This window comes from Hippopotamus amphibius, chromosome 13 (assembly GCF_030028045.1).
Source record: "Hippopotamus amphibius kiboko isolate mHipAmp2 chromosome 13, mHipAmp2.hap2, whole genome shotgun sequence".
NCBI classification, from domain to species: domain Eukaryota; kingdom Metazoa; phylum Chordata; class Mammalia; order Artiodactyla; family Hippopotamidae; genus Hippopotamus; species Hippopotamus amphibius.
This window is the reverse complement of record NC_080198.1, coordinates 2,667,133-2,680,543: the sequence shown is the minus strand read 5'-3', so window position 1 is coordinate 2,680,543 and position 13,411 is coordinate 2,667,133. Positions and strand designations below refer to the sequence as shown.

General features: G+C 63.5%; 1 protein-coding gene across 2 annotated transcripts in view; it reads right to left on the bottom strand.

The window, feature by feature from the left end:
- Positions 1-549: 549 nt before the first annotated feature.
- FBLN2 (fibulin 2) overlaps positions 550-13,411 on the bottom strand; it is a 68,542-nt gene continuing 55,680 nt past the window's right edge. For both annotated transcript variants that reach the window (XM_057706341.1, XM_057706342.1), the window contains 9 exons: positions 10,554-10,688; positions 8,598-8,735; positions 7,960-8,103; positions 7,739-7,867; positions 7,269-7,394; positions 5,068-5,184; positions 4,324-4,452; positions 3,359-3,482; positions 550-1,405 (listed from right to left, as the gene is read on the bottom strand). In XM_057706341.1, coding sequence (XP_057562324.1) covers positions 1,048-1,405; positions 3,359-3,482; positions 4,324-4,452; positions 5,068-5,184; positions 7,269-7,394; positions 7,739-7,867; positions 7,960-8,103; positions 8,598-8,735; positions 10,554-10,688 — 1,400 coding nt within the window. In that variant the 3' untranslated portion in view covers positions 550-1,047. The remainder of the gene's footprint in view (positions 1,406-3,358; positions 3,483-4,323; positions 4,453-5,067; positions 5,185-7,268; positions 7,395-7,738; positions 7,868-7,959; positions 8,104-8,597; positions 8,736-10,553; positions 10,689-13,411) is intronic.

The following is a 13,411-nucleotide window of genomic DNA, read 5'->3' as shown; positions in this document are numbered from 1 at the left end:
ACATGCAGTCGCACGAAAGAGGACGCGCTGGAGGAACTGCTAGGGACTGGCTGGGACTCCGGTCTCATCTCGCAGGTTACTCCTACCTCCCGCGATGTGTCCACAGAGCCCAGCACCAGGGTGAGGCTGTGACAGTGGTGATGGCCAACAGGCTGGGAACACCGGCCTCAGCAGGATGGAACGCCAACGGCAAACAGCCGGCCCGAGAGAGAACTGGACGTGGCTACCCGTTCGCTCACTTCCCTGCTAAACAGCCCCACCACCACGCTCCTCATGAGGCGCGAACAGTAGGTCAGGAGGTGAAACAGGTAACACTAGATGGAGACGTCCAGTTCCCAGCGACGTCCGAAGTGACAACCCAGGTGAGGTCTGCATTTGGGGAAGGAGAGGAGGGAAGAGGGAAACACGGGAGGAGGAGGAGAAGTGGGAGCAGAAGGGAGCATGTTCCAACCTCCATCCTTTCAACAACCCAGCGTGGGGCCCAGGCTGTGGCACCAGGACACTCGGGCACCACTGTCTCACACAAACACTTCACAAAAGACAGGAGGCTTTCTTTTCTCACTTTTTACTTTATAACCCGCTTGTACTATTTGAATATATATATATTTGCAATATACAGGTACTACTTTTATAATTAAACAAAAACACTTAAAAATGATTTTTTTTTTTAAAGTGAAGAGCTAATCACAGTGGCACATGAAACAGAATATCATCGCTGGGCACAGGTCACCCAGTTGAGTCCAAAAGCTCCAACGTGGTCGCTGTTTCCAGTCTTGGTCACGTCCAGCCTCTGGTCCTCCGACCCCGTGCACAGGGCACTGGCACTGGCCTGGAACTGCCCCCAAAGCTCCCTCCCGGGACACAGGGGAGGCCGGAACGCGAGGAATTGAGTCAGCAAAATTAAGTTAATGTACAGGGTCAGAGGAAGCTGGCCACAGCGCCCACCCCCCACGCGGCCAATGGGGAGCACAGAGGGAGGCGCGCGGCCGGCGCGCGGGACCCGTGGGGGACCCGGGCTCCATGCGCTCGTTCGTGGCCAGCGGCGCCTCACAGGGCAAAGGTGGTGAAGAAGATGTGCATCTTGGCCAGGAAGGTGGTGACAGAGCCCTGCCGCCAGAGCTTCATCTCCACGTCCAGGGCGAAGTCCCGAGGCTCGCGCACAGACCGCTGCAGGAAGACGACGCCCGTGTAGGCGTTGAGGCGGCGCGTGCCGAAGTAGCCCTCCTCGTTGCCCTTGGTGATGGTCAGCGCGATGGTGTCGCCGGCGAAGGCAGGCACCGGGCTGATGCGGAAGATGTGCGCCGGCACCAGCAGCCCAGTCTGGAAGTTGAGCCGGTAGTAGGTGATGCGCGCCGGCGCGTTCTGGCACTCCATGAAGTCGTGGCACAGAGCGCGCTCGCACTTCCTGCGGGGCGCACGGCGGGGGCGTCAGCGCGGGCTCGCCCCCACCCCGACACCCACCCGGCCCCGCCCGGTGCAGGCCTCCACCCCCAGCTCCGCCCTCGGCAGCCTCGCGGCCTCTGCAGGGTCCCCTGACCTCAGCTTCCTGTCTGTAGGATGCATTAATGGCCCCGCGCGTTCACTGGCGGGAAGGGCGAGTGTCCAGGCAGGTGCTCAGCACAGTGCCCGGCGGCCTTTGTTGGCAGCTCTCGCTCCTCCCGCTGCTCCGTCCTGCCTCCTTTCATTCTTAGCTCCCTGCCTCCACGTCTCTCCTTCCACGCTGCCTATCTGCGTGGATTCCCTGGCCATGGTGTTTTCACTGTTCTAATCGTTTTGCAGATCCCCTTTTCTTCCGTAACTGACTCCTCCTGAGCCCTTTCATCTTCTGACGTGGGATGGCCTGCCCTTTTCCCTCTGGGAGCCTCAGGGAGCTCCGAGCCACACCTGCTCCAGGGGAAGCCTGGGAACTCGGCCACGCCACAGGACCGTGACGACAGAACCGGCACCAAACCCCAAGGGACCCAAGGCCTCGATTTCTAAGCACAGCAACCATCTGGTCTCTTCTTGGCGCAATGGCACCTCCATCACCAAATCCCTGTCTCAAAGCTCAGTGCTTCCAAAATGGGCACCAGGGCTCAGCCTCTCCGGAGGGTGTTCTGAGCAGAGTCCCCCGACTGGGGGACCACAGCGCACAGCCGCTCGGGGCTGGGGTATGCCGTCGCCAACACATGGCACTGATGCAGCACCGGGCCACGCCACGCACTGTGTAAACGCACGACGTGTTTTCACGCATCCAGTGCTCACACCCACCCTGGGGCTGGCGCTACCATCACCCATGCTGCAGGCAGAGCAGCTGGGATTCAGAGAAGGGAGGTCACCCAGACACACTCGCCTAAGCGTCCCAACACAGCTGCGCATAGACACTCCCCGGCACTGTGTGTATGCGCGCGCATGGCAGGGTCAGCAGGGCAGCCAGGATGTAAGTCACGAGCGCGTACCTGCCAGGAAGTGCCGCCTGTGGCGGGCGGCACACACAGACGCAAAAGAGGGCGGCCAAGCAGAGAAAGCAAGCTGCGAACAACCGAACACATCCCCGTGACAGCACCGCACAGAGGAGAGGAGATGGGCACTCCAGCAGGACTTGACAGAAATGTATGTTTAGTAAGGAAAGGACAGGAAATACGGCAAAACGCCAGGAGGCATCGCTAGGGAGGGTGTCACCAGCCTGCGAGACAGCCCTGGTGCCCGCTCTCCTGGCAGTCACCCTTTACGTGTTATCTCCCAGGGCACCCCCGCAGTGCTGGACTGTGTGGCTGGTGGCCGCAGTGATGATACGTCACTGTGAGGATGAGGTTACCAAGGACCGTCACTTCTTGATGGCCCACGCTGGGGGAGCTCCGGGCCCACGGAGAGGCCCACGTGGTGAGGCGCTGAGGCTGCCCGCCTGGAGCCACAGGTGGGCACCGGGACCCTGCAGCCCCCGTCAAGCCTTCAGATGACGCAGCCCCCTGAGAGCCAGAGCCAGAACCCGCCAGCGAAGCTGCTCTTTGGCTTGCGACCCTCCAAAACGGTGTGAGATGACAACTGCTTGTCACATTAAGATGCTAAGTGTTGGAAGAACCTTGTTACGCAGCAAAAGGTAACGAGTGCGTGCGTGTGGGTGTGTGTTGGGGGGTGGGGAGAGAGAGATGGAGTCTCTTTTTGTGAGTCTTCTTCCTTTCATTCCCTACACTCCAAACTTCTTGCACGGTGCTTTTTTTTGCACCATTTATGGTCCTCAGACCACAAACCTGGCAGTGGGGCCTGTGAAGAGCAGGAGGTGGTGAAGGCAGGTGCCACCAGGCACCTGGCCTGTGCCCTGGGCAGCACGGGACCGGTGCAGGGGCCCTGGGCGCGAGGCCGGGGCGGGGGCACTCACGTGTCGGAGACTCGGACGTAGTTTGGAGGACACTCGAAGCGCAGGCAGCGGAAGCCGCCCTGGACGTTATGGCAGGTCTCGGCTTCAGAGCAGTTGTGGGTACCCAGTGCACACTCATCCAGGTCTGGGGGGAGCAGAGGAGGGTGATGGGAGGGATGCCCGGGGCTGGAGACCCTCGTCGGAGCCACCCCAGCTCACCCCGGGCGCCTGGGTCTCAGAGCAGCTCATCCTGTGGGCACACAGCTCGCATGCCCCCCGAGCCTCACGTGCCCCGTCTCGTCCACTCTGGACAGCAGCCAGGGGCCTGGCAGCCTCTGTGATGCCAGCACAGGCCATCCCCGGTCCCCGAGCTAGTGTGGCCGGGAGGAGGGGTCGGAGGAGATGCCATTGAACATGAACAGGTTTCCAGCCTGAAGTGCCTTCAAGAGTGAAAGTCCCTGTGGCATCTGAGCTGTCCAAGAAGCCCACTCTGTGTTCCACCATCAAGCAACACAAGGCCTCAGTCTCAAAACTGAAATCACACTTCAGGCACATAAAGTCATCATTCTTGCAAAGCTGTTTACAGCAGGTAAGATCCTCACCTTTTATGGACTCCAGACTGATTATTTTTTCGACTGAAAAGCAGACGGCTCTGCAGCCAGGACGCCCTGGCCAGCTGCTGGGACCCCTGAGGCTCCTCTCCTACAGGCTCCTCACCGGGTGGGTCTCCTGCCTTTAGAACCACCCCTCAGGATCCCCGTCCCGCTCACAGGGCTGGGCCCAGAGCCGAGTCCAAGCCTTGAGGACTCTCAGCTGGGTCAAGCGGCACAAAGACTGCCACCTTCTCCATCCCGGGCGTGGACCTCGGCGACGTGGCCACCAGCAGCATCGACCATTGTGTGCTCACACCCTCGGTATCAGAGCTCCCACGTTCCTGCCCGCTCAGAGGCTGCCCAAGGCCCCGCCGGGGCAGACCCCTCACTCACCCTTGCAGGACCTCCCGTTGGCCGTCATGGTGTAGCCGCGCTCTGGGCACGCGCACTGGTAGCTCCCTGGCACGTTGATGCAGCGGAAGGTGCAGAGGATGCCGGCGCCTTGAGCACACTCGTCAATGTCTGCCAGCGAGAGTTTCAGCCCCTTGTGAACCCCCGGTCATCCTGTCCCTGCCACCGTGGAGCCTGGGGGCCCATTTTACAGATGAGGACAACAGGACTGCGAGAGGAAGAGAGCTGTCCGAGGCCACACAGCGCACAAGATGCGCATTCCAGGGCTTGCTTCCTGGGGCCGCTCCACTAGCTACTGCCAGCGAAGGGCCGACAGGGTACCAGACAGGGCCTGGACAAGGTCCAGCTGACCCCCGAGCAACGCAGGCCCACTCGCACGAGGACTTTCCTCAGGAAGTATCAAAATACCGTGCAATCCACCCTTGGTTCAGTGAGAGGGCCGACCGTAAAGTTATACGTGACTGTCGGGAAGGGGAGGCCTGAGCAGGCCAACTGTACTTAACTTCATCCTTCATCCCGCTGAGGTCTGGACCATGACCTCCACTTTGCAGGGGAGGAGCCTGAGGTCAGACCTGGGAAGCATCTGCCCAAGGTGGCACAGCCAGGAAACCGCATGGCTGGGACTGCAGCTCTCTGATGCTAAGCCCTGTGTGCCCCGTGTCCCCGGCCTGGTGGGGACTCTCTAGGAGCCTCTCGGGAAGGGGGGCCCGGGCAGAGACACGGTACCTGTGCAGGTGTGCCCGTCCTCGGCCAGCTGGTAGCCCTGGCGGCAGTAGCACTGGTAGGAACCATAGATGTTGGCGCACTCCTGGCTGCAGCGCTGGGCCTCGCACTCGTTCACATCTGCGGACGGACCGGCCACAGGTCACGGCCGAGTCCTCCCAGCCCAGGGATGAGGACCGAGGTCCGCCTCACCTGCAGCCTTATCTTGAAAGACTGTCAGTTCCAGCCTCCCCTTCAGGCCAAAGGGGAACCGGGGGCCCAGAAAAAGGCCAGGAGCCTGCTTGGGACATGCAGTGAGGCAGGGGCAGCAGTGTCGTTTGCTGGTGAGTCCCGGCCTGCTGCCTGGAGGAGGCGGCCAGAGGTGGGGCTCAGATCCCCTGGTGGGGAGCTAGATGCTGCCCTGCTGAGGGTCCACGGCACTTGGCAGAGGTGGCTCTGGGAGATGTCACCCAGGTGCTAACAAGGACCTGCCCTTGACCCCCAGGGCTGGCCCTGCATGGGGTGGGGGAGGGGCAAGAGGCAGCCCGCTAGGGAGGAGGGTGAGCGGCGTGGGTGAAGGATGGGTGAGATGGGCACCTGCTGGACTCTGTGCTGAGCCTGGGGACACGGCCGTGAGCAAGAGGGACAAAGACCTCCACCTGCGGACCTGGTGTCCGCGTGTGTGGGGGGAAGCGGGGGAGGGTAACACGTGAGCGGAAAACTGCTGCATCAGAAGGCGGCACGAGCTGCGGGGAAGGGCAGAGAAGGGGCGGTGGGTGTGTCTGGGAGGGCTGCAGAACTAGAGCCGTGTGGGCATCTGGGAAGGCGCTCCAGGCAGAAGGCACGGCCAGAGCCAAGGCCCTGAGGTGAGGGTGTGCCCTGCACACGCGCAGAGCAGCGAAGAGGCCGGTGAGGTCAGTACAGAAGGAGCGGGGGGTGCGGGGCGGGCGGGTCACACAGGACCTCACAGGCTGTCGTCTGACCCGGGATCCTTGGGACCGCACAGGATCCACGGCGTTCACACCAGATGATGGAAGGCGTGAGCGAGGGACCGAGCGGCTATCGCCTCTACCAGGCTCCGAGCTGCCGGGGCCCCTGGCCACGCGGATTTCACCTCTGAGTCTCCACCGCACAGCCACAGATGGAGCGGGAGAGAAGTGGCCTGAAGTAGGGACGGTGGGGGGGTGAAGGCAGACGGGCCAAGAAGCGAATGAACGGACCACAGCTAGGGTGGGGGTGACCTGCACCTGCAGCTCTCTGTGCCCGGCATGCCGGGGGCGGGGGTCGGGGCTCACAGGTGACTGCGACACCCGTGAGGGAACAGGAGTGACAAGGTCTGATCTGGGGGCCCATCCAAGTGCCGTCTGATGCACCCAGGCCTGGTGACGCTCCTGTGTCCCTGGGCTGGTCTTGTCCCACGGGAGGCCGACTCTTTGGCCAGGCCAGGCAGCCAGAGAGAGGTGTGTGGCCTTCCCGGGGTCTCAGCAGACCCACCTCCCCAGGAGGGATGTAATGGAAGCGCCTCCACGGGAGGTGCTGGGGAAGACAGTGCCCGCTAAGCGGGGCCGGGGACCCCACATCCCCTTGCTCCCTGGACCCTCCCCGCTTCGCTGAGCCGCCTGGGACCCCTCCACACCTGTCCCACCAGACCTGGTCCAATCACAGCGTGTACACAGGCGGGACGTGTGATGGCCCCTCACACGTCCCTGCAACAGCCCCGGGCGCAGCGCACACGGGTCAGCCCCGGGCCTCAGGTCCAGTTCACATGCTTCGTTTAACGCACAGTGTGTTTTTTAAGTTTAAATCTACCAGCAACGTGTAAAAACCAGCAGACTTTACGTAAATATCTCGATTTCTGGGATGCGGAAAACCAAGATCGGGTCACTCTGAACAGCACGGCCAGCTGACGTCCCCGGGGTGCTGTGTGGCCGCTGGGCCGTCCACGTGGCCACGTGCCTGTCTCTTGTCTCACTCACTCTGCTCCCTGCCTGGACCCCAGGCCACTGACCCGGACCAGAACCTACCAAGGGGCAGAGGCTGGGCTGCCACCCCTGCCTGCAGGGAGCTCCCGCCCGGGGGTACAGACGATACAGACACCCGGTCCCTGGATCTGAGATGGCTCGGGAGGGGCCCGCGGGAGTGGGGCGGCAGTGGCAGGAAACAGCCTGCGGCGGAGGCCCGGGTGTGGGCTGGCCGGGCTCGGGGCGGGGCCGGGTCCGCCGTACCTTCGCAGTGCTTGCCGTCGGCCGCCAGCAGGAAGCCGGAGGCGCAGGAGCAGCGGTAGGAGCCGAGCGTGTTCTCGCACGTGTGCTGGCACAGGCGGCTGGGCGAGGTCCAGCACTCATTCACATCTGTGGGGCGGCGGGCACACGGCCTCAGGGAGGGCAGGGGTGGAGGAGAGGAGGCTGCGTGGGGAGAGGGACCCAGGACCCCAGAAGAGATGACGGGGAAGAGGGAGCAGAGGAGGAAGGTAGCGGGGGTGTTGGAGGGAGACCAGAGGCAGACACAGAGGGACAGGCAGACACAGCAAAGGGCAAGAAAAGAGGGCGGTGGGGACCGAGAGCAGAGTCTCAGCTGGACAGGACGGCAGAGGGCCGGGCGTGTGGTCGGAGCAGGGCTGCCTGGGCGAGGGCCTAGGGCAGGTGGGCACCTCCAAGGGCAGCCGGATGGGGTCCCGGCCACCGGTCCCACCTACCGATGCAGGTGCGGCCGAAGGCGTCCCGCTGGAAGCCAGGCTTGCAGTCACAGCGGTAGGAGCCGGGGAGGTTGTGGCACACCTGGCCTTCGCCACAGCGGTGCACGCCCGCCTCACACTCGTTCACGTCTGCAGGGGGAGGCGAGCAGGGCGCCCTGAGGCCCGGGCTCTCCCCCGCGGGAGCCTCCCATGCCCCAGGCACCCAGGAAGGCAGGCCTCACCCACACACTTGGTCCCGTCCTGGCTGGCGTGGTAGCCGCGCCCGCAGATCACCGGGTTCCTCTGGCACGTGTAGGAGCCCACCGTGTTGATGCAGCTGAAGCCGGGCCGACACGGCTCGGAGAGAGACGTGCACTCGTTGATGTCTGCGGAGGGGGCGCAGGTCACCGGGAGCCTGCCGCAGCCCCTCACCGCGCTCCAGCATCAGCGTCCCGGGCCACACCGGAGGGCGGCCGCGGCCCCAGACCAGCCCAGGCCAGGGCTGGGAGACCAGGCTGTCCGGTCCCGCCGTCCCAGGACCCCAGGGCTTTCCCGCCCGGAACCCAAGTGCTGCTGGGTAGGTTAAAAAAGGGTGATACACCTTCATCCAGTCCAAATCCCACAGATGGGTAAACGGAGGCCACAAGAGAAGTCACTGAGCCACGATCAGACAGTTCAGGATAATAAGCGCTTCCGTTCTGCAAGTGGCTCCTGGGGCCCAGGCACTGACACGCCCACGCACGGGGGGCACAGTGAGACGGGGAGACGGAAAGCGCAGTAAGCCAGGCCTCCCCGGTCTCTAAGGCCCTCAGAGCCGATCCCCTAACAACCCCCCAGCCCCCAGAGCCAGGCAGACACAGCCCCTCCAGGCTCCACTCACCCACGCAGTTGCCCTCGGGGTCCTGCAGGAAGCCCTCCATGCAGCGCTGGCGCGCCTGGCAGTAGAAGGAGCCCTTGGTGTTCTGGCACGTGAAGCCCGCCTGGCAGCCGTGTGTGCCCAGCGCACACTCGTCCACATCTGCCACACAGACCGGGCCGGGTGTCAGGGGCCGGCGGGCTGGCAGACCCCCGCCCGCACGTCCCCACCGTGACCCTGACGGCTACAGAGGTCTTCTGCATCCCAGGGAGCTGTGGGGCCCACGCCAGCAGTTACAGCGTCGTCACCCGTCTAACTGAGCTCCGGGGCTGCCAGGCGCTGTCCCGAGCGCTCGGAGACGGACTCATTTACTCAGTGCTCACGTGAACCTAGGGGCGGGGCCTATGACGAGCCCCCTCCCTCACAGGGGAAACGGAGGCACAGACACGGCTCCACAGCTGGGGCACCGCTCCCAGGCAGCCAGGCTCGGCGCTTCCAAGAATGGCACTGCCAGACCTGGATGGCACCGCTGTCCCCACCTGCAGTGTGGCCCCAGCAGGTCCCAGGGGCCCGTCCCCGCCGCGCAGCCCCCGTCCACAGAGTGCCAGCCCTGCGCGTCCCCCGTGCTGCCCGCACAGCAGGTCTTCCCACACATGAGGAAACCGAGGCACAGCGCGGAGAGGTGACACAGGGGGCTAGTGACACAGCCGAGACGCCCTCTGTCTCCCGACAGCCGGACCAACCACATGCATCCGTCTGTTGTCCATCCATCCATCCACCTGCCCCCTCCGGTTTTCAAGGTTTCCACCACTTTCCCACAGCAGCCCAGTCTCTAGGCAGCCCTGTGCTGGGCTCCCGGACCCCCTTCAAGAACCCCGGGAGCCTGAGGACACAGCCCCAGCACAGCCGCTCTGGTCTGAGGAGGAAGCCCTGCAGCGAGAGGCGCAGGCGTGCTGGAGGCAGCCTGGTCCAGGGAGGCAGCCCCTGCCGCCAGGTGGCAGGGTCCTCTAGGGGGGCTCACCCTGGACCTGCGTGTGCCCAGCGTGCACAGGTGTGCACAGGTGTGCACCGAGGGAGGGGCCGGGGCTTCTCTCCTCCCAGCTCACCGCAGCCCTGCTCCGCACCCTGCTCAGGGCCCAGCACCAGGCGTGGTCAGCACCTCCCCGAGCTCACGCCTGACCTCAGAGCCATTTCCCGGCGGCATTTTCCGGCTCACAACAACAGAGCACTGCTCTGGGGCTCACCTGCTGGACATCCTTCGAGACATTTTCAGTTAAAAAGGACCCGCTTCCCACCCGCTGAGAAACAGACTCCCAGCTCCTTGCCCGCCTGGGCCCGCCGACCCCGCAGCCTCCTTCCACCGCAGCGTGCTCCCACCGACACCTCCCTCCTGCTCTCTGTGCCAAGACCCCTCCCCTCCGTGAGGGCTCGGCCCTTGCTGCTCCCTCGGCCTGAACACCCTTCCCAGGGGCTTCTCGTCCTGCAGGTCTCGGCGCCCACACCCCCTCCGCAGGGGCCCGGCCTCCTCGGACCCCCAGCTAAAGCAGCATCCAGCCCCAGCCCGCCCCCCCCCCACCCCGGTCTGCCTGTGTGTGCCCACCCCCCTCGCCACCCAGACCCCTGCCAGGCCTATAAACGAAGCAGGGGAGCATCTGTTGGAACGGTCCTCTCTCTCTCGTTTGAGGAGGCTGGCATTTTCTGGTGAAAAGGGCGGAAGTGACCCTTCTGTGGGAACTCAGGCATAGGGAGGGGAATAAGTGACCCAGACACGCTCACCTCGGCCCCCCCGCCAGCCTCAGATGCCCGCCTCTGCCCCAAGCACCATCATCCGTGGGGTCTTCCCACAGGCACACCCCCCCCCCATCCGGGAGCTTGGCAGAAGGGAGAAGGCTCTGGGCGGGCCAGGAGGTGGGCCGGGGGCAGAGCAGGAAGCGGCCGCGGGGCCCGGCGGGGGCGGGGCCTCCGGCCGGTCCTCCTCACCTGTGCACTCTCCATCCTCGAGCGTGTAGCCCGGCTCGCAGGTGAGAGCCTTGTAGCAGTGGAAGGAGCCCACCGTGTTCACGCAGTGGTCGGCCCGGCTGCACGTGTGCAGGTCCGTCACGCACTCGTTGACGTCTGCGGGGAGGGGCGAGGCCGTCAGAGGCTGCGGGGCGCACCCTCAAGGCGCTCACCTCCCAGAGAGCAGCCCGGTCCGCGCGACCACCCATCCAACAAAGGTTTATGGAGCACGTGCCACGTGCCGAGGGCACCGTGCTTGGCCCCTGGGGTACATGGTGAACCAGACGGATGGGATGGAAAGCCTGCCGTGGGGGGGGACACTCAGAGGAGGGGGCCCGACAGACAAGCAGAAGAGGGAGGGTGGTCCTGAGCCCTGTGGAAGAAACAGAGCAGAGTGAAGGAGACCAGGATGTGAGGGGCGGGGGGGTGAGGGGCGCGAAGGCGCCTCAGGGCGGAGGGCACGAGCAAGCATGTGAAGAGGTCCCAGCACGAGCTGAGCACATCCCCCAGGCAGAGGGGACAGGCGGCCAGACAGGTTCAGAGCCGCCCGCAGGTGAGACTGCAGGGAGAGGCGAGCGCTAGGACACGCGGGGCAGGTGGGAGCCACTGAGGGCTCCAGCAGAGCGGATACGTGGGCTGACTCATTTGTAACAGGCTCCCCTGGCTGAGTGCAGATCCTCCAGGGGTAGGGGGGCTGTGAGAATAGGAGATGATGGGGCTCAGGCTGCCATTCATGGAGGCGAGGAGAGCAGTCGGGTTCTGAAAACACTGCGAAGGTCAAACCGACAGGATCTATGATGGATGCGATGAAGGAGAGAGAAAAAGAGAAGCCAAGAGGTCCTGCCAAAGCTTTCTGGCCGCAGAGCTGGACAGGTGAGGGGACCTGCCTCTGGCAAGGCTGGGAGCCCTTGTGGGCACCCTGAGTCTGAGGGTTAAGACGCAGCCAGAGACCTCCTTGGAGTTCACAGAAGGGGTCTGAGTGGAGACGCTAATTTGAGAGCGGTCCCTGCTGAGGTCCCCTGGGGGCCGAGGACTGACTCCTGGGATAAGCAGGTAGGGAGGGGAGAAGCCAGCGAAGGAGGGAAAGACGTAGCATCGGGGAGGCTGGAGGAGACCCGGAGAGGCAGCCAACTCAGACGTCCCTGCAGGCTGGTGCCGAGGACGCACGGAGGACGCCGCCTGCCTCCTCCACACGCCACCTGGCGGCGGGGGGCACAGCAGTTGTTGCTGATGTGTCCCTGGACACATCTTCATGAGCACCTACTCTGTGCTAAGCCTGGGTGGCCTAGCGGTGTGTTGCTCACAGCCTCTGCCCCCAAGGAACTGCCAGCCGGCAGGCAGGGAAAGGACAGGCAGGTGGAGACTCGGGGAGGAAGGCTGCACAGTCTCGGGCTCGGGCCAGAGCACCATCTGCCCTGGGGACGTCCACTGTCAGAGTCGCTCTCAGGGACAGCGATGTCTGAGCTGCGCCTACAAGGGTGACGGGGCCCAGGTGGTGTGGAGGGTACAGCACTATGGGGCAAAGGACCCTCCCAAACTCACAGGTGAACCCACTGTGCACAGGCCCGGCCACGGCTGGTTGGGTGGGTATGGGGAGAAGGAAAAGGGAGAGTCCAGGCCCATGGTTTCCAAGGAAGGGCTGGCTGGGCCAGAGACCTGTGATTTATAAGCTGGACTGACAGATGGAGACACATTCCCAGGAGCCCAGAAACGTCACGGGCCAGGAGCCGCCCCCCGCCGCAAGCCCGGGAGGAATCACGGCGAGAGAGGACAGCAGACACCACCGACCGTGCGTCTCACTAGGGACTGGGCGGCTTACAGGAACGGCCCTTCCGTCACCCAGAGACACTGCCTCACAGATAAGGAACCAGGTCTCACAGAGGGCATGTGACTGGACCAAAGTCTCGCAGCCTGCACGTGGCAACAGCAAGAATAGAACCCGGAGCGCCCAGCCCTCTCCCCACTGCTGCAGGGTGGGCCCCAGAGCCGGGGCTCCCACAGCCCGGCCCACCTGGAACACTCTTCCCAGGGCCCAAGACAGTCCTCAGAGGACAGGGCACAAAAGGCCAAGAGCAAAGTACAGGGGATTTCCCACAGAGGTCACCGTCTGTTAGAAGTTCCTGTGGACTTAGCACCGCCCAATACTGTCCCACTTCAGCTTACATACCTCCAGTGACGGAGAGATCTCTACCTATGCAGGCGGCCTCAGCATGACACATTTGCTAAATCATAATGATGACATCAAACACTAGCAAGTTCTTTACATGGACTCATTTAACTACCACAATGACCCTTTGAGGTGGACATGATTCCTCTCTTTTCACAGGTGAGGAAACTGTGGTTTGGAGAGATTGAATGACTGGTCTCAGGTCCTACAACTAGAAAGTCGCAGAGCCAGGGTTTGAACCCAGGCAGAGGCCGCACTCTTCCCCCGGGCACCCGTCTCCCATCTCACCAGCCAGGGTTAAGAGAACATGCCTGGAGCTCACAAACGCACCGCAGAAGACACGTCTGTGGAGGAGCAAGTGATGGAAAGAACGAGTGCTCACAGGTGAGATGAACACGTTGAGAGGAACACAAGGACGAAGAGGAGACCGGGGTCTGTGCGGGATGACAAGGAGGGAAAGGCTGAAAGAATGACCATAAACTTTGCTGAATGGAGTGCACCTCTGCTCTTTCATCCCAGAACCTGTTTTCCAGCTGCCCGGCGACCCCTTTTAGGACAAGGTCTTCTCACCCGGCCGCCAGGGAAGCCTGCACACCCGCGTCCCGGGAGGGTGCTCCCAGGCCCCGGCGGACCGCCCTCCCAGACACACACAGACGAGACCCGGACGGGAGGA